The following is a 20,219-nucleotide window of genomic DNA, read 5'->3' as shown; positions in this document are numbered from 1 at the left end:
TCAGGTCCCGCTCTTTCGGGTTCATTTCTCCAGTTTGAGTCTGGGTTCTGGCCGCTGTGCGGCGGGTAGAGGCTCCATGAGTCGGGGATAGCTCTTGGGCTAGCTGTTGGGCTAGCTGCTGGGTTAGCTGTTGGGCTAGCTGCTGGAATAGCTGTTGGGTTAGCTGCTGGGCTAGCTGTTGGGTTAGCTTTTGGGCTAGCTGCTGTGTTAGCTGTTGGGCTAGCTGCTGAAATAGCTGCTGGGTTAGCTGTTGAGGTAGCTGTTGGGCTAGCTGCTGGGTTAGTTGCTGGGTTAGCTCTTGGGCTAGCTGTTGGGCTAGCTGCTGGGTTAGCTGCTGGGCTAGCTATTGGGCTAGCTGCTGGGTTAGCTGTTGAGCCAGCTGTTGGGCTAGCTGCAGGGTTAGCTCTTGGGTTAGTTGCTGGGTTAGCTCTTGGGCTAGCTGTTGGGCTAGCTGCTGGGTTAGCTGCTGGGCTAGCTGTTGGGTTAGCTGTTGAGCTAGCTGTTGGGCTAGCTGCTGGGTTAGCTCTTGGGTTAGTTGCTGGGTTAGCGCTTGGGCTAGCTGCTGGGTTATCTGTTGGGCTAGCTGCTGAGTTAGCTGTTGGGTTAGCTGCTGGGCTAGCTCTTGGGATAGCTGTTGGGCTAGCTGTTGGGTTAGCTTTTGGGCTAGCTGCTGAGTTAGCTGCTGGGCTAGCTGCTGGGTTAGCTGTTGGGTTAGCTGCTGGGCTAGCTGTTAGTCTGCCTGCTATGCTGAGATGAGCTAATGACAGCAGCTTCAGTGAAAATACAAGTCCTTTTCTTTTCATGTGTGACCCCAGTTTGAATGGTTTACTTTACTCAGTGTAAATCTCTGTGTATTGTCCGCACTTTAAATGGTGTATTTTCCCAGTTTTAAATGGGGTGTTATAATATACTTTCCCCAGTGTAAATTGTGTATTCTTATGTACTTTTCCCAGTGTAAATACGTTCCCCAGTTTAAATGGTGTATTTTGACGTACTTCACCCAGTATAAATGGTGTATTCTTATGTACTTTTCCCATTGTAAATACTTTCCCCAGTTTAAATGGTGTATTTTGACGTACTTCCCCCAGTATAAATGGTGTATTCTTATGTACTTTTCCCATTGTAAATACTTTTCCCAGTAAAAATAATATAATTTAATGGACTTTCCCCAGTATAAATGGTGTATTTTGAGGTACTTTCCCTAGTGTATATGGTGTATTCTGATGTACTTTCCCTAGTGTAAATGGTGTATTCTGATGTACCTTCCCTAGTGTAAATGGTGTATTCTGACGTACTTTTCCTAGTGTATATGGTGTATTCTGATGTACTTTTCCAAGTGTAAATGGTGTATTCTTATGTACTTTCCCCAATATACAAAATTGTAAATAATGTATTCTAATGTACCTTCCCTAGTCTATATGGTGTATTCTGATGTACTTTCTCTGGTGTAAATGGTGTATTCTGATGTACTTTCCCTGGTGTAAATGGTGTATTCTGATGTACTTTCCCTAGTGTAAATGGTGTATTCTGATGTACTTTCTCTGGTGTAAATGGTGTATTCTGATGTACTTTCCCTGGTGTAAATGGTGTATTCTGATGTACTTTCTCTAGTGTAAATGGTGTATTCTGATGTACTTTCCCTAGTGTAAATGGTGTATTCTGATGTACTTTCTCTAGTGTAAATGGTGTATTCTGATGTACTTTCCCTAGTGTATATGGTGTATTCTGATGTACTTTCCCTGGTGTAAATGGTGTATTCTGATGTACTTTCCCTGGTGTAAATGGTGTATTCTGATGTACTTTCCCTAGTGTAAATGGTGTATTCTGATGTACTTTCTCTAGTGTAAATGGTGTATTCTGATGTACTTTCCCTGGTGTAAATGGTGTATTCTGATGTACTTTCCCTGGTGTAAATGGTGTATTCTGATGTACTTTCCCTAGTGTAAATGGTGTATTCTGATGTACTTTCTCTGGTGTAAATGGTGTATTCTGACGTACTTTTCCTAGTGTATATGGTGTATTCTGATGTACTTTTCCAAGTGTAAATGGTGTATTCTTATGTACTTTCCCCAGTATACAAAATTGTAAATAGTGTATTCTAATGTACCTTCCCTAGTCTATATGGTGTATTCTGATGTACTTTCTCTGGTGTAAATGGTGTATTCTGATGTACTTTCCCTGGTGTAAATGGTGTATTCTGATGTACTTTCCCTAGTGTAAATGGTGTATTCTGATGTACTTTCTCTGGTGTAAATGGTGTATTCTGATGTACTTTCCCTGGTGTAAATGGTGTATTCTGATGTACTTTCCCTGGTGTAAATGGTGTATTCTGATGTACTTTCCCTAGTGTATATGGTGTATTCTGATGTACTTTCTCTAGTGTAAATGGTGTATTCTGATGTACTTTCTCTAGTGTAAATTGTGTATTCTGATGTACTTTCCCTGGTGTAAATGGTGTATTCTGATGTACTTTCCCTGGTGTAAATGGTGTATTCTGATGTACTTTCCCTGGTGTAAATGGTGTATTCTGATGTACTTTCCCTAGTGTAAATGGTGTATTCTGATGTACTTTCTCTGGTGTAAATGGTGTATTCTGATGTACTTTCCCTGGTGTAAATGGTGTATTCTGATGTACTTTCGCCTGGTGTAAATGGTGTATTCTGATGTACTTTCCCTAGTGTAAATGGTGTATTCTGATGTACTTTCTCTGGTGTAAATGGTGTATTCTGATGTACTTTCCCTGGTGTAAATGGTGTATTCTGATGTACTTTCCCTGGTGTAAATGGTGTATTCTGATGTACTTTCTCTAGTGTAAATGGTGTATTCTGATGTACTTTCTCTAGTGTAAATGGTGTATTCTGATGTACTTTCTCTGGTGTAAATGGTGTATTCTGATGTACTTTCCCTGGTGTAAATGGTGTATTCTGATGTACTTTCGCCTGGTGTAAATGGTGTATTCTGATGTACTTTCCCTGGTGTAAATGGTGTATTCTGATGTACTTCCCTAGTGTATATGGTGTATTCTGATGTACTTTCTCTAGTGTATATGGTGTATTCTGATGTACTTTCTCTAGTGTAAATGGTGTATTCTGATGTACTTCCCTAGTGTATATGGTGTATTCTGATGTACTTTCTCTAGTGTATATGGTGTATTCTGATGTACTTTCTCTAGTGTAAATGGTGTATTCTGATGTACTTTCCCTGGTGTAAATGGTGTATTCTGATGTACTTTCTCTGGTGTAAATGGTGTATTCTGATGTTCTTTCCCTGGTGTAAATGGTGTATTCTGATGTACTTTCCCTAGTGTAAATGGTGTATTCTGATGTACTTTCTCTGGTGTAAATGGTGTATTCTGATGTACTTTCCCTGGTGTAAATGGTGTATTCTGATGTACTTTCGCCTGGTGTAAATGGTGTATTCTGATGTACTTTCCCTAGTGTAAATGGTGTATTCTGATGTACTTTCTCTGGTGTAAATGGTGTATTCTGATGTACTTTCCCTGGTGTAAATGGTGTATTCTGATGTACTTTCCCTGGTGTAAATGGTGTATTCTGATGTACTTTCTCTAGTGTAAATGGTGTATTCTGATGTACTTTCTATAGTGTAAATGGTGTATTCTGATGTACTTTCCCTGGTGTAAATGGTGTATTCTGATGTACTTTCCCTGGTGTAAATGGTGTATTCTGATGTACTTTCCCTAGTGTATATGGTGTATTCTGATGTACTTTCTCTAGTGTAAATGGTGTAATCTGATGTACTTTCCCTGGTGTAAATGGTGTATTCTGATGTACTTTCCCTGGTGTAAATGGTGTATTCTGATGTACTTTCCCTGGTGTAAATGGTGTATTCTGATATACTTTCTCTGGTGTAAATGGTGTATTCTAATGTTCTTTCCCTGGTTTAAATGGTGTATTCTGATGTACTTTCCCTGGTGTAAATGGTGTATTCTGATGTACTTTCCCTAGTGTAAATGGTGTATTCTGATGTACTTTCTCTGGTGTAAATGGTGTATTCTGATGTACTTTCCCTGGTGTAAATGGTGTATTCTGATGTACTTTCGCCTGGTGTAAATGGTGTATTCTGATGTACTTTCCCTGGTGTAAATGGTGTATTCTGATGTACTTCCCTAGTGTATATGGTGTATTCTGATGTACTTTCTCTAGTGTATATGGTGTATTCTGATGTACTTTCTCTAGTGTAAATGGTGTATTCTGATGTACTTCCCTAGTGTATATGGTGTATTCTGATGTACTTTCTCTAGTGTATATGGTGTATTCTGATGTACTTTCTCTAGTGTAAATGGTGTATTCTGATGTACTTTCTCTAGTGTAAATGGTGTATTCTGATGTACTTTCCCTGGTGTAAATGGTGTATTCTGATGTACTTTCCCTGGTGTAAATGGTGTATTCTGATGTACTTTTCCTAGTGTATATGGTGTATTCTGATGTACTTTGTCTAGTGTAAATGGTGTATTCTGATGTACTTTCCCTGGTGTAAATGGTGTATTCTGATGTACTTTCCCTGGTGTAAATGGTGTATTCTGATGTACTTTCCCTGGTGTAAACGGTGTATTCTGATGTACTTTCTCTGGTGTAAATGGTGTATTCTGATGTTCTTTCCCTGGTGTAAATGGTGTATTCTGTTGTACTTTCCCTGGTGTAAATGGTGTATTCTGATGTACTTTCCCTAGTGTAAATGGTGTATTCTGATGTACTTTCTCTGGTGTAAATGGTGTATTCTGACGTACTTTTCCTAGTGTATATGGTGTATTCTGATGTACTTTTCCAAGTGTAAATGGTGTATTCTTATGTACTTTCCCCAGTATACAAAATTGTAAATAGTGTATTCTAATGTACCTTCCCTAGTCTATATGGTGTATTCTGATGTACTTTCTCTGGTGTAAATGGTGTATTCTGATGTACTTTCCCTGGTGTAAATGGTGTATTCTGATGTACTTTCCCTAGTGTAAATGGTGTATTCTGATGTACTTTCTCTGGTGTAAATGGTGTATTCTGATGTACTTTCCCTGGTGTAAATGGTGTATTCTGATGTACTTTCTCTAGTGTAAATGGTGTATTCTGATGTACTTTCCCTAGTGTAAATGGTGTATTCTGATGTACTTTCGCCTGGTGTAAATGGTGTATTCTGATGTACTTTCCCTAGTGTATATGGTGTATTTTGATGTACTTTCTCTAGTGTAAATGGTGTATTCTGATGTACTTTCCCTGGTGTAAATGGTGTATTCTGATGTACTTTCCCTGGTGTAAATGGTGTATTCTGATGTACTTTCCCTGGTGTAAATGGTGTATTCTGATGTACTTCCCTAGTGTATATGGTGTATTCTGATGTACTTTCTCTAGTGTATATGGTGTATTCTGATGTACTTTCTCTAGTGTAAATGGTGTATTCTGATGTACTTCCCTAGTGTATATGGTGTATTCTGATGTACTTTCTCTAGTGTATATGGTGTATTCTGATGTACTTTCTCTAATGTAAATGGTGTATTCTGATGTACTTTCCCTGGTGTAAATGGTGTATTCTGATGTACTTTCCCTGGTGTAAATGGTGTACTTGGTGTAGCATCAGCTTGGCTGCAGAGCATGACATCAGAACAACAATAGAAGCTGCTGGAGGAGAAGAGGGGGGGCAGCAGCTTCCTCACAGCGGAAGGAGACGACGGATCTCCTGCAGGACAATGTGAGACACCGAGAGCTGATCGGACGCATTCAGGGAGCAGCCGCAATGGACGCGGGGACGTTTTAACGCGCTTTGTGGGTCCGATAACCCGATTATTCTGCGGAAGTCCGTGTGTTTGGATCCCGCGGCAGCGATGGGAGCGACCCGCTGAAGGGGACGCGGCGGCTGGGCCCAGAACCGGGAGAAAGATGGGTGTCGCGCTGCGGAGTTTGTTGTTGTGTAGTTTTTGTTTCCTCATACGAGGTGAGTTTCAGCCCGGTGTGTTTGGCTCTTAGTGCCGCTGTCCGTGTTTGTGTGAAAGTGTCGTTTAAACACCGGGAGAAGTGTCTTTGAACGCGGGGTGTGAGTGCAGCTGAGTCCGGGATCCGGGGCCCTCTCCGGGGGTCGGAGCTAGCCGTTAGCCCGCCTGCTATGCATGCTGGTCCGCCTGGGGGAGCCGGAACAAACCCCAGCTAGCTGATGTTAATAAACATACTACCCCCGTTAAACCCGCCACGGAGCCGGTGACCGGTAACTCACACCGTACACTGTGTTCTATCGCAGTTGGCATGCTAGCTCCCGTGTGGGTAACTTGGATTAGCCTAGCTAGCTGCAGCTAGCACAACAAATACTACGCCAGCGAGTCATCCAGCTAGCGCTTAGTTCGGTAAAAGCAGCACTGGAGCTAAGCGATAATAACAGAGCTCTTCATGGCTGGATCCTAATTACACACATTAATCTGCCTGCATTCTGGTGTCAGCTAACTGAGGTCATTTCGGTTAAAAGTATTATTAGAATTGTTATTAATTCAAACATAATAGATTTTAGTTTTATAAAGGTGTATTGAAGTCTAAGTTAAGTTATTCTGCATATTTGTATTTATATTCTTATTTCTTCTTTGTTTAGGACTTTTTTGGTATTTTTTCTTTATCCACTTGTAAAAACAAACTAAAACATTTTCTATTTAAAAATAGCATCTTTAATATCTTCCCTTTTATAACTGAGTCACCATGAATACAATGTAATGTAAATGAAAACGAGAAACAATATACTTTTATTCTCTTCAAATATTGTAAATCAAAACACAAAGTTACAGACAGTGACAGAGAGCCGAGCTCCTCTTCCTCCTCTTCATCACCGCCAGAGAAGAGACTCAAAGAATCTTTTCTGTTCTGCAGCTTTATACTTTACAGCTTAAATGGTGGATTGATGTGTACTTTACAGTTAGATTGTGTACATTGTGTACATTGTCTGGGCAATAGTGAGATGCGCTGGGAGCCACAAGGTTGGTGGTTTGAATCCCCATGTGCCATGTGGAAGTGTCTCTGAGCAAGACACAATGTAACACTTGGGTTATAATGCAATGTAAGTCACATTTACAGTTTAACTAGTGTGTTTTTGTGTACTTTATGTTTGTATGTTAACCCTTTTCAGGCGTGCCGCTGCTGCTCTATGCAAACCGACGGGACCTTCGGCTCGTGGACGCGGCACACGAGAAGGCCAACGCCACGGTGGTGGTGGGGGGGCTGGAGGACGCCGCTGCCGTGGACTACGTCTACTCCCAGGGCCTCATCTACTGGAGCGACGTCAGCGAAGAGGCCATCAAACGCACCGTCTTTAACCAGTCGGGCGCCAGCGCCGCCCAGACCGTGGTCGCCGGTCTGGCCTCCCCAGACGGACTGGCTTGCGATTGGTTGGGGAGTAAGCTCTACTGGACGGACTCGGAGACCAATCGGATTGAGGTGGCTGAGCTGGACGGGTCCTCAAGGAAGGTTTTGTTCTGGCAGGAGCTAGACCAGCCGAGGGCCATTGCTCTGGATCCAGAACGAGGGTGAGTCTAAGAAGGGTGGTTTCCTGGGGCAGGTCCTGGTTCAGGAGGTCAAGGTTCTAGGTCTCTTTGGGCTGGACCAACATCAGTGGGAATCTGTCACGCTGGATTACCTGTTGAGTTATTTGTGTGGCATTCTCAGGCTTTTATTTTGAAGCAATAAAGCTTGACGGTTGGTGGCCAACTATGATCAGAAGAGTGACTCCGAGCACTCTCCTTCTCATCTGTAGTCTGTATGCAGCTCACCTGTAGTCTGTATGCAGCTCACCTGTAGTCTGTATGCAGCTCACCTGTAGTCTGTATGCTGCTCACCTGTAGTCTGTATGCAGCTCACCTGTAGTCTGTATGCTGCTCACCTGTAGTCTGTGTAGTCTGTATGCAGCTCACCTGTAGTCTGTATGCAGCTGATCTGTAGTCTGTATGCTGCTCACCTGTAGTCTGTATGCAGCTCACCTGTAGTCTGTATGCAGCTCACCTGTAGTCTGTATGCAGCTCACCTGTAGTCTGTATGCAGCTCACCTGTAGTCTGTATGCAGCTGATCTGTAGTCTGTATGCAGCTCACCTGTAGTCTGTATGCAGCTGATCTGTAGTCTGTATGCAGCTGATCTGTAGTCTGTATGCAGCTGATCTGTAGTCTGTATGCAGCTCACCTGTAGTCTGTATGCAGCTCACCTGTAGTCTGTATGCAGCTGATCTGTAGTCTGTATGCTGCTGATCTGTAGTCTGTATGCAGCTCACCTGTAGTCTGTATGCAGCTCACCTGTAGTCTGTATGCAGCTGATCTGTAGTCTGTATGCTGCTGATCTGTAGTCTGTATGCTGCTCACCTGTAGTCTGTATGCTGCTCACCTGTAGTCTGTATGCAGCTCACCTGTAGTCTGTATGCAGCTCACCTGTAGTCTGTATGCAGCTGATCTGTAGTCTGTATGCAGCTGATCTGTAGTCTGTATGCAGCTCACCTGTAGTCTGTATGCAGCTCACCTGTAGTCTGTATGCAGCTGATCTGTAGTCTGTATGCTGCTGATCTGTAGTCTGTATGCAGCTCACCTGTAGTCTGTATGCAGCTGATCTGTAGTCTGTATGCTGCTGATCTGTAGTCTGTATGCAGCTCACCTGTAGTCTGTATGCAGCTGATCTGTAGTCTGCATGCTGCTCACCTGTAGTCTGACATGCGAATGCAGATCCATCAGCACGCTTCCTCTTGGGCATGACTGCGATCAGGGTTGATTACTGGTCGTCATGGAGACACGGCGGAGCAGAGATGGTTACGTGTCAATCACTGATTTTAGCTTTAACCCTTGTTATTGACCGCTTCAATCAATCAATAAATAAATATAAATATATGTTTATTAAACAAGAAGCATTTAGTCAGAGGCTCAGTAAAATGTTTGATTCAAGTATTCAGACATGAAGTAAAACCACAGGCTGCTACAAAATAAGAGTCCTAAGTATATATGCGGTTTTCAAACTAAACTGCTTCTTTAAATCCAGGCTGGAAGGATTCAGGCAGCAAACAGAGCAGACATGTGCCTGGCGCTCATTAAGCCCCGCCCCCTCTGCCACACAGGTACATGTACTGGACGGACTGGGGCGAGGTGCCTAAGATCGAGCGGGCGGGGATGGACGGGACCAACCGCTCGGTGATCGTGGACCAGGAGATCTACTGGCCCAACGGCCTGACGCTGGACTACGGGCCGGGGAAGCTCTACTGGGCCGACGCCAAGCACAACTTCATCCACCGGGCCGACCTGGACGGCTCCTCCAGGGAGTCCGTGGTCAAGGGGGAGCTGCCACACCCCTTCGCCCTCACCCTCTACGAGGACACCCTGTTCTGGACCGACTGGAGCACCCACTCCATCCACTCCTGCAGGAAGCAGACCGGGGACCAGCAGCGCGTGGTCCACTCGCACATCCTGTCCCCCATGGACATCCACGTCTTCAGCGCCAACAGACAGGCCACCGGTGAGTTAGGGTTGTCCTCCTGTCTCCCCCGTGGTAGTGTGTTCCTGACCTCCTCTCCCCCCACAGCGGCGAGCACTCACTGCTCCGTCAACAATGGCGGATGTTCCCACCTGTGTCTCCTGTCCCCCATGAAGCCCTTCTATCAGTGTGCTTGTCCCACCGGAGTCCAGCTGCTCGAGGACGGGAAGACCTGCAGAGACGGTGAGGACATGCACACCACAACGTATATGATTAACGTGACCTATATAACATGTATGACTACCATAACGTGTTCTGTTAAATATCTCACGCCTCCATACGTGATGCTGATTCTATACAACATGTGTAACACGTATGAGGACATCACCACTGCTCTTGACCTCTGACCTCGGCCCTCAGGTGCGACCCGGATGCTGCTGCTGGCCCGGAGGACCGACCTGCGGCACATCTCTCTGGACACGCCGGACTTCACCGCCGTGGTCCTGCAGGTGGAGGACATCCGTCACGCCATCGCGGTGGACTACGACCCGGTGGAGGGTTACGTCTACTGGACGGACGACGACGTGAAGGCCATCCGCCGCTCGCTGCTGGACGGCGCCGACGCCCAGTTTTTGGTCACGTCCCAGGTCAACCACCCGGACGGCATCGCCGTGGACTGGATTGCCCGGAACCTGTACTGGACCGACACCGGCACGGACCGCATCGAGGTGACCCGGCTCAACGGGACCATGAGGAAGATCCTGATCTCCGAAGACTTGGACGAGCCCAGGGCCATCGTGCTGGACCCCGTGGCCGGGTGAGTCCAGATCAGAGTCCACCAGTTGTCCCCAGCATGTGGATGTTGGTTAGCTACGGGCTGCCTGTGTTTCTATTGACACGGATGCTAATGCTAACGAGCTCCTTCCTGTGTGGGTCCACAGCTACATGTACTGGACCGACTGGGGGGAGGTGCCTAAGATCGAGCGGGCCGACCTGGACGGGACGGAGCGCCTGGTGATGGTCAACACGTCTCTGGGTTGGCCCAACGGACTCGCCCTCGACTACGAGGAACGCAAGCTGTACTGGGGGGACGCCAAGACGGACAAGATCGAGGTGGGGCTTTGTTTCCTGGTTGTAGTTTTATAAGCAGCAGCTGTAGAATATGTTCTGTTAGAGGGGCCTGCGGTTCTTTTTTCTTCTTCTGTGGTTTCTGTTCCCTCGTGTGTCTCACCCTCCCTCCTGTCTGTCAGGTGATGGACATGGACGGGACAGGCCGGCGGGTGCTGGTGGAGGACATGCTTCCCCACATCTTTGGCTTCAGTCTGCTGGGAGACTTCATCTACTGGACGGACTGGCAGCGCCGCAGCATCGAGCGCGTCCACAAGCGCACGGCCGAGAGGGAGGTCATCATCGACCAGCTGCCCGACCTCATGGGCCTCAAGGCCACCCACGTGCACAAGTCCTCCGGTGGGTCCCGCTAGCTTAGCATCACGCCTGGCACCAGCCAGCTTAGCTCAGCGTTTGGCCTTAAAACGGTTAGCAAAGCTTGTCTTAGTCCTTTGGAACCCGCTAGCATTGAAGAAGTGATAAAATTGTACTTTTGTATCTTTATGGTTGAAATGCACTTATTGTAAGTCGTTTGGATAAAAGCATCAGCTGAATGATGTTAAAGTGAAAAATGGGAAGAATTAGCTCTAATAATGGAATCGGCTAGTTTAGCTTAGCATCGAGCCTGTCATCAGGCTTAGGAGGTCAAACAGAGGACTGACCCGTGGCCCCGCCCCTCCACAGGTACCAACCCGTGTGCAGAGAGCAACGGCGGCTGCAGCCACCTGTGCCTGTACAAGCCGCGTGGCGTGCAGTGCGGCTGCCCCATCGGCCTGGAGCTCATCGCCGACCTGCACACCTGCATCGTGCCCGAGGCCTTCCTGCTCTTCTCCCGCCACACCGACATCCGCCGCATCTCCCTGGAGACCAACAACAACAACGTGGCCATCCCGCTCACCGGCGTCAAGGAGGCCTCGGCGCTGGACTTCGACGTCACCGACAACCGGATCTACTGGACCGACATCACCCTGAAGGTGGGGGGGGCTGCTTTATTTATCTCTTTGTTTGGGGTTCTGTGTGCGGCGCCTGAACCCTGAGCGCCGTCTTGCAGACCATCAGCCGCGCCTTCATGAACGGCAGCGCCCTGGAGCACGTGGTGGAGTTCGGCCTGGACTACCCGGAGGGGATGGCGGTGGACTGGCTGGGGAAGAACCTGTACTGGGCCGACACCGGCACCAACCGCATCGAGGTGGCCAAGCTGGACGGGCAGCACCGGCAGGTCCTGGTCTGGAAGGATCTGGACAGTCCGCGAGCGCTGGCTCTGGACCCGGCTGAGGGGTGAGAAGCTGAAACCAGGATGGAACCACTGATCTTTAGTTTCTCTTCTCTGTAAACAGTTTTAATCTCGAGGCTCAAAACGTTTTTTCCTCAATAGTTTAACATCATTGGATTCTCAGAGACCTCGTCATTAGAACCGCTCCCTGTCCACAGGTACATGTACTGGACCGAGTGGGGGGGGAAGCCCAAGATCGACCGGGCCTCCATGGACGGGACGGGCCGCATCACCCTGGTGGCCGACGTGGGCCGGGCCAACGGGCTCACCATCGACTACGCCGAGCGGCGCCTCTACTGGACCGACCTGGACACCACGCTCATTGAGTCCTCCAACATGCTGGGTCAGAACCACGCAACGCAGTGTTTACACTTCCAATCCTTTCAACTCTGAAGAATTTACAGTCTGGCCCAGTTTGAGATTGAATGAAGTGGGTTGACGCCATGTTTGTGTCTCCAGGTCAGGACCGCGAGGTCATAGCCGACGACCTGCCCCACCCCTTCGGCCTCACCCAGTACCAGGACTACATCTACTGGACGGACTGGAGCCAGCGCAGCATCGAGCGCGCCAACAAGACCAGCGGGCAGAACCGCACCGTGATCCAGGGCCACCTGGACTACGTCATGGACATCCTGGTGTTCCACTCGTCCCGGCAGGGGGGCTGGAACGCCTGCGCCGCCACCAACGGCCACTGCTCCCACCTGTGCCTCGCCGTCCCCGTGGGCAGCTTCGTCTGCGGATGCCCCGCCCACTTCTCCCTCAACCACGACAACAAGACGTGCAGCGGTGAGGCCCGTCCCCTGACCCCGTCCTCAGTGTCCTCTCCTCTGACCCCGTCCTCTGACCCCGTCCTCCTCTGACCCCGTCCTCCTCTGACCCCGTCCTCAGTGTCCTCTCCCGTGACCCCGTCCTCTGACCCCGTCCTCCTCTGACCCCGTCCTCAGTGTCCTCTCCTCTGACCCCGTCCTCCTCTGACCCCGTCCTCCTCTGACCCCGTCCTCCTCTGACCCCGTCCTCAGTGTCCTCTCCCGTGACCCCGTCCTCTGACCCCGTCCTCCTCTGACCCCGTCCTCAGTGTCCTCTCCTCTGACCCCGTCCTCTGACCCCGTCCTCAGTGTCCTCTCCTCTGACCCCGTCCTCTGACCCCGTCCTCAGTGTCCTCTCCCGTGACCCCGTCCTCTGACCCCGTCCTCAGTGTCCTCTCCTCTGACCCCGTCCTCCTCTGACCCCGTCCTCAGTGTCCTCTCCTCTGACCCCGTCCTCAGTGTCCTCTCCTCTGACCCCGTCCCCTGACCCCGTCCTCAGTGTCCTCTCCTCTGACCCCGTCCTCTGTCCCCTCTGCAGCTCCCACCTCCTTCCTGCTGTTCAGCCAGAAGCTGGCCATCAACCGCATGGTGATGGACGAGCAGCAGAGTCCAGACATCATCCTGCCCATCCACAGCCTGAGGAACGTCAGGGCCATCGACTACGACCCGCTGGACAAACACCTGTACTGGATCGACTCCAAGCAGGGCGTCATCCGCCGGGCCCAGGAGGACGGCAACCAGGTGAGGACCCCCCGGGGGGGGGTGGGGGGGGCAGATGTGGCGTCGGTCTCAAGGAGCCCGTCTCTGACCCTGTGTCTGTGGTCCCATCAGAGCAGCACGGTGGTGTCCAGCGGCGCCTCGGGGCCCGGCCCGGGCCTCCAGCTGTACGACCTGAGCATCGACATCTACAGCCGCTTCATCTACTGGACCAGCGAGGTCACCAACGTCATCAACGTGACCCGGACCGACGGGGGCCGGGTCGGCGTGGTGCTGAGAGGGGAGCAGGACAAGCCCAGGGCCATCGTGGTCAACCCCGAGAGAGGGTCAGTGTCCTCACATTGGTGTCCTTGGTGTCCTGAGAAGAAGCACGTAGTCTGTGGTCTGAGACGCTAATCCCCCCCCCTCAGGTACATGTACTTCACCAACCTGCTGGAGCGCTCCCCCAAGATCGAGCGGGCGTCTCTGGACGGGACGGAGCGAGAGGTGCTGTTCTTCAGCGGCCTGGGGAAGCCTGTGGCGCTGGCCGTGGACAACGAGGTGGGGAAGCTCTTCTGGGTCGACTCGGACCTTCGGCGCATCGAGAGCAGCGACCTCTCCGGTGAGTCGGGGGGGCGGATCCACATTGGGAGGGGGGTCATTAGCACACCCCCCCCTGCCTCTGACCCTTTGTCCCTACATCCTGGTTTTGTTTTCTCCTCCTGTTGCTCTTTAAAAAGGAGCCAATCGCATCGTCATCGCCGACTCCAACATCCTGCAGCCGGTGGGCCTCACGGTGTTCGGGGAGCATCTTTATTGGATCGACAAGCAGCAGCAGATGATCGAACGCATCGACAAGACCACCAGGGGGGGCCGCACCAAGATCCAGGCCCGCATCGCCTCCCTCAGCGACATCCACGCCGTGCACGAGCTGGACATGAGGGAGTACGGTGAGTGTGACCTGAAGAGACAGCTGGGTCTGTCCTGCGCTGTCTCCGTCTCACCTGTCCTCGCTGTCCTCCCTGCAGGTAAACATCCGTGCACGTGGGACAACGGCGGCTGCTCCCACATCTGCATCGTGAAGGGAGACGGGACCACCCGCTGCTCGTGTCCCGTCCACCTGGTGCTGCTGCAGAACGAGCTGTCCTGTGGAGGTGAGACACGAGCTCCCCCCCCCTTCCCTCGCATGGCCTCTCTTTAACTCCGCCCCCTTCTGTCTCCGCCCTCCCGCAGAGCCGCCCACCTGCTCCCCGCAGCAGTTCTCCTGCACCTCCGGCGAGGTGGACTGCATCCCGCAGGCCTGGAGGTGCGACGGCTTCCCCGAGTGCGACGACGGCAGCGACGAGGACGACTGTCCCGTCTGCTCCGAGGACGAGTTCCGCTGCGACAGCCGTCAGTGCGTCGACCTCCGCCTGCGCTGCAACGGGGAGGTCAACTGCCAGGACCGGTCCGACGAGAGCAAGTGTGAAGGTGTGTGTGTGGGGGTGGGGGTGTGGGTGGGTGTGGGGGGGGACAGAAACTTGACGTTAAGAATTCAAACACGTCTTTGGAGCAGATTGACAATCATTAAAAAGGCGATTTAATTATTTATTTGACAAAGGAATGAGGTCTAACTATTATACTCTTGACATATTTCACAAACGATGTGTTCAAGGACCGTTGGGACGATGTAAACTGAGCATGTGTCTGTCCCCAGTGCGCTGTCCTCTGGACCGGTTCTCCTGCTCCAACGGTCAGTGCATCGGGAAGCACAAGAAGTGCGACCACAACACGGACTGCACCGACAACTCCGACGAGATCGGCTGCTGTGAGTCTTTATTACACGTTTATTAAGTCAAACCAGGTTACTTAAAATGTATAAATGAACAAATAAATACCTGCTTTATAACTGAGTCATTTATGTACATTTCTACTGGCAAAAAGATAATTAATTAATCATTTAAGACTTCTATCTGTCTTTGAATTGTTTTTAAAGAGGTTGTTTTATGTGCTGTGGTAAATGGGTGTTATTGAATGATTGATAACTAACAGCCAGATTATAACACTATCATCTATTGTGGGATTGATCAGATTATTAAACTAAAGGTAACCAGATACATTTCTATCATATTCTAATACGGTTAATGTGTTTTATTCTAATTAATAAATAGTTCTATTTGACACAGACTCATGACGCCTCTCTTCTTCTGTGGTTTTCAGACCCCACCGAGGAGCCCCCCCCTCCCTCCAACAACACCATCGGCTCCATCGTGGGGGTGGTCATGGCGCTGTTCGTGGTGGGCGCCGTGTACTTTGCGTGTCAGCGCGTCCTCTGTCCTCAGATGAAGGACGACGGCGAGACGGTGACCAACGACTTCGTGGTGCATGGCCCGTCCTCGGTGCCGCTGGGCTACGTGCCGCACCCCGCCTCGCTGTCCAGCTCGCTGCCAGGTGGGCCGCCACGCCGCCACCGGCGCCGGAGACGCTGCCCGAGCGCCGCGCTGACGCCTTGTTTTGTTCCGCCCTGCAGGGATGTCCCGAGGGAAGTCCGTGATTGGCTCCCTCAGCATCGTGGGCGGGAGCAGCGGGCCGCCCTACGACCGCGCCCACGTGACCGGAGCCTCGTCCAGCAGCTCGTCCAGCACCAAGGGCGCCTACTTCCCCCCGGTGAGGCCTCGGCGGCGGCGGGCAGCGGCGCGCGTCCTTTGGTTCACGTCCTCACGGCTCTGTGGTTTGTTGCAGATCCTGAATCCTCCTCCGTCTCCTGCTACGGTTCGGTCTCAGTACACCGTGGAGTTCGGTTACTCCTCCAACAGCCCGTCCACGCACCGCTCCTACAGGTACCGCTCCTATAGGTACCGCTCCTACAGGTACCGCTCCTACAGGTACCGCTCCTATAGGTACCGCCCCTACAGATACCGCTCCTATAGGTACCGCTCCTATAGGTACCGCCCCTACAGATACCGCTCCTATAGGTACCGCTCCTATAGGTACCGCCCCTACAGATACCGCTCCTATAGGTACCGCTCCTACAGATACCGCTCCTATAGGTACCGCCCCTACAGATACCGCTCCTACAGATACCGCTCCTATAGGTACCGCTCCTACAGGTACCGCTCCTATAGGTACCGCTCCTACAGGTACCGCTCCTACAGGTACCGCTCCTATAGGTACCGCCCCTACAGATACCGCTCCTATAGGTACCGCTCCTACAGGTACCGCTCCTATAGGTACCGCTCCTACAGGTACCGCTCCTACAGGTACCGCTCCTACAGGTACCGCCCCTACAGATACCGCTCCTATAGGTACCGCCCCTACAGATACCGCTCCTATAGGTACCGCTCCTATAGGTACCGCCCCTACAGATACCGCTCCTATAGGTACCGCCCCTACAGATACCGCTCCTATAGGTACCGCTCCTACAGGTACCGCCCCTACAGATACCGCTCCTATAGGTACCGCTCCTATAGGTACCGCTCCTATAGGTACCGCCCCTACAGATACCGCTCCTATAGGTACCGCCTCTACAGATACCGCTCCTATAGGTACCGCTCCTATAGGTACCGCTCCTACAGGTACCGCTCCTATAGGTACCGCTCCTATAGGTACCGCTCCTATAGGTACCGCTCCTACAGGTACCGCTCCTATAGGTACCGCTCCTATAGGTACCGCTCCTACAGGTACCGCTCCTATAGTTACCGCTCCTACAGGTATCGCTTTTATAGGTACCGCTCCTACAGGTACCGCCCCTATAGGTACCGCCCCTATAGGTACCGCTCCTACAGGTACCGCTTTTATAGGGACCGCCCCTACAGGTACCGCCCCTACAGGGACTGCTCCTATAGGTACCGCTCCTACAGGTACCGCTTTTATAGGTACCGCTCCTACAGGTACCGCCCCTATAGGGACCGCCCCTACAGGTACCGCCCCTACAGGGACTGCTCCTACAGGTACCGCCCCTACAGGTACCGCCCCTACAGGGACTGCTCCTATAGGTACCCCCCTACAGGTACCGCGCTCTGCGCCCCGCGTCTCTTGCTCCTTGGTGTTTTCTTACTCGTTGGTGTTTCCTCCTGCAGCTACCGGCCCTACACCTACCGTCACTTCGCCCCCCCCACCACCCCCTGCAGCACGGACGTGTGCGACAGCGACTACACTCCGGGTCGCCGCGCGCCGCTGAGGTCGGCCGGCGTTGCCAAGGGTTACGCCAGTGACCTGAACTACGACTCTGAGCCGTTGCCCCCCCCGCCGACCCCCCGCAGCCAGTACCTGTCGGCTGAGGAGAACTGTGAGAGCTGCCCCCCGTCGCCCTACACCGAGCGCAGCTACTCGCACCACCTGTACCCGCCCCCCCCCTCGCCCTGCACCGACTCCTCGTGAGCCCCCCCCTCACTGTAAATAGCTACCGTGAGCCCCCCCCTCACTGTAAATAGCTGCTGTGCACATGAGGTTCCGAGCGGCACAGAGGAAACCAACAGGAGGACATTTGTACATTGAAGAGAGAAGCATATTTATATATTTGTACTTATATGTGTTTACTGATCACATAGAGGTTTGTATTGAGACATTTGTACAGTTTTTAACAAAAGGTTTTATCAAAATCATCACAGCTCTAAGTTGCCTTAAACCGGGAGAAGAGGCTGAAGGACTAGAAGCCCACGGCGGGACGTCTTAACTTATCTGATGCCAAATATCAACCATCAGGAGGAGGGGGGGGAGGAGGCCCGGTGGTGTGTGTAGTTACCATGTCAACTGGAGAAAAGGCCCATGTGACCTCGCGGTACTTGGATTTACATTTGACCTCCTCAGTGTCTGATGTGAGTCATGTGATCAGTCATGAAGCAATAAGACATATTTATTAACCAATCAGCTGCAGGGGGCCCTGAGGTCTCATCAGAGTCCACGGCGTCTCAGGGGTCTTCTTTTGGTTCTTTTAGTTTGTTTTGCTCTTGTCCCTCCTGGGCCTCCGTCCTCCGACACTAAAGCCCCCCCCCAACGGTCACGTGTCACATGACCCTCCGGGACTAAAGAAGCCAAATCGTTGCTTTCCCTCCCTGGTGACCTTGATGACCTTGTCCCTTTAGACGGAGGCCCACAGGATGCTTTATATAGTATTTTTGTACCACATATTGTGTAGATATCGTATTTATAAGCACATTGTTGTAAACTCACATCGACTCTCGCAGTACTTTTCATTCCGTCTGTTTTATATCGACTCGTTATATTTTTCTACAAACGTTGGCCGAGGGGAGGCAGATGTTGGGACCACGTGTGAGACAGGAAGTCAAATATCAGCTGATTTTGTGTTTTTTGGTTAATCGGCTGACGTGTTTTTGCTTCTAGAAAAGACAGAATCTATTTTTTAAAGACAACTTAGTTTGGTGAAAATGTAAAAACACCAGCGTGAATCCGACAATCTGCACATTGTGTCACTTCATGGAGACGTCTGCTGTCCCAGAGACACTTTGCTCTCTTAAAATACTTTCATTTTAGGGCTTTTTTAGAATGTATTCAATTGAAATATGTAATTTATAAATTACAAATCTGTCTTTCTGAATAAAGAGCTGTTAAAGGTTCTGAATCTAAAACCCGAGGGACGACACATAAGAACAAAGTCTTTCTGCAATAAACAGCTTGTTCAGAGACGTTGTTTAAACACCAGCGTCTTTATTCTTTATTCCAAGTGTTGAAATGATTTTCAATCTAAAAAAAGAAAATGTTTGAAACCAACAAAATCCTAAAGATGTTTTTGTCTTTTTAACTGTTCATAAGAGAATGAATCCAAGTTATTGATTTGATTTGTTTGTGGGAAAGTTGATCAGAAGGATTTTGTTCCTCAAGTTAAAATAAAAACCTGTCTCTCTTTATGACGTTTTTTTACTCGTTAAACAGATTTTTTTCAGGCTGGAACCAGAAAAGTCTCTTTAATCTGGACTGTAAATGGAAGCAGAGACTCAGCGTCCTCGCGGGGACAGACGAGGACACGTGGACCTTCACTGGTTATAAGATGTGGAACCACAACTGCACTTTATGGGACTAACCTTCAAGTAAAGTTTTTAATTTGTTCAGAACCAAATAAATTGTCTCCTTCCTTTTTACAACATCTTCAACAGGAAGTCAGAGAAGAAGAAAACTTCCATGAATCTGTTCAACATGAAAGGAATCCACATTATTTCAATTCAAAAGCTTGAATTCTTTTTTAAAGGTACTAATTTACATTTAAAACCAATAAAACTCCAGATTTAAGTTTCAGGCGTTGACGTCTTCTTGTCTGCTCGGTGTCAGCTGTGAACCCACTCAATGGTTCATGCATCATCATCTGGTTGAAGCTGGGTATCGTGTGGGGTCCGTACGGAGGGTCACTGGTTCCAGTCCCAAAAGGAAAAGATGCTTCTCTGGTTCCAGTCGTTTGTACAGTTTGAAAAGTCAAAGTACAAATGTCCTTTTCTATGTTTCTCAACTTTTGTCACCAGGTGTTCCGGGTTCGTTGGTTGTGATGTCACTGCTGTGATGTCACTGCTGTGATTGTTGCTCCTGTAGTCGAGCAGAAGCTGAAACTCATGAAACCATATTTTCTTTTTCCCTTCTGTTGAATATAAAAATGAGTAAACTTTAAGTCTGTGTGATGATTTTTAGTTTCAAGTACATAAGTAAATAATCTCATTATTACATATAATTATATAATTTTAGAAAATATCGTATTTAGATTTCAGTAACATTTTTATATGGACATGATTTTTTACTAATTGTCTTAAAATATAGCATTTATTTTTGACTTTTTATTTTGACTTTTAAAGCAATTAATTATTCAACTTTCTGCTTTTTAAAAATAAAACCTAAAGAAGTTTAAATGATTAACTAAAATATTCGTGATATAGTAAATTATTGTCTAGTGGCTGAAAAGAGTTTTAATGCTGAAACCAAAAAGCTGTAG

At 49.3% G+C, this 20,219-nt stretch overlaps 1 protein-coding gene across 1 annotated transcript; it reads left to right on the top strand.

The window, feature by feature from the left end:
- The first annotated feature begins 5,554 nt into the window (after nucleotides 1–5,554).
- lrp6 (low density lipoprotein receptor-related protein 6) lies at nucleotides 5,555–19,537 on the top strand. The gene is made up of 22 exons (XM_062559047.1): nucleotides 5,555–5,940; nucleotides 7,111–7,507; nucleotides 9,072–9,466; nucleotides 9,533–9,667; nucleotides 9,845–10,241; nucleotides 10,366–10,537; nucleotides 10,675–10,891; nucleotides 11,216–11,505; nucleotides 11,583–11,809; nucleotides 11,963–12,147; nucleotides 12,264–12,590; nucleotides 13,149–13,351; nucleotides 13,442–13,653; nucleotides 13,738–13,928; nucleotides 14,047–14,256; nucleotides 14,335–14,460; nucleotides 14,540–14,776; nucleotides 15,003–15,113; nucleotides 15,506–15,736; nucleotides 15,816–15,952; nucleotides 16,028–16,125; nucleotides 17,365–19,537. Exons 1-22 carry the CDS (start codon nucleotides 5,886–5,888, stop codon nucleotides 17,663–17,665), a joined length of 4,854 nt encoding a protein of 1,617 aa, XP_062415031.1. The 5' UTR covers nucleotides 5,555–5,885; the 3' UTR covers nucleotides 17,666–19,537.
- The last annotated feature ends 682 nt before the right edge of the window (nucleotides 19,538–20,219 follow it).

Source organism: Pungitius pungitius, chromosome 2 (assembly GCF_949316345.1).
Source record: "Pungitius pungitius chromosome 2, fPunPun2.1, whole genome shotgun sequence".
Classification (NCBI taxonomy): domain Eukaryota; kingdom Metazoa; phylum Chordata; class Actinopteri; order Perciformes; family Gasterosteidae; genus Pungitius; species Pungitius pungitius.
Note: the sequence above shows the minus strand (reverse complement) of the source record. Positions and strands in the feature narration are given on the sequence as shown.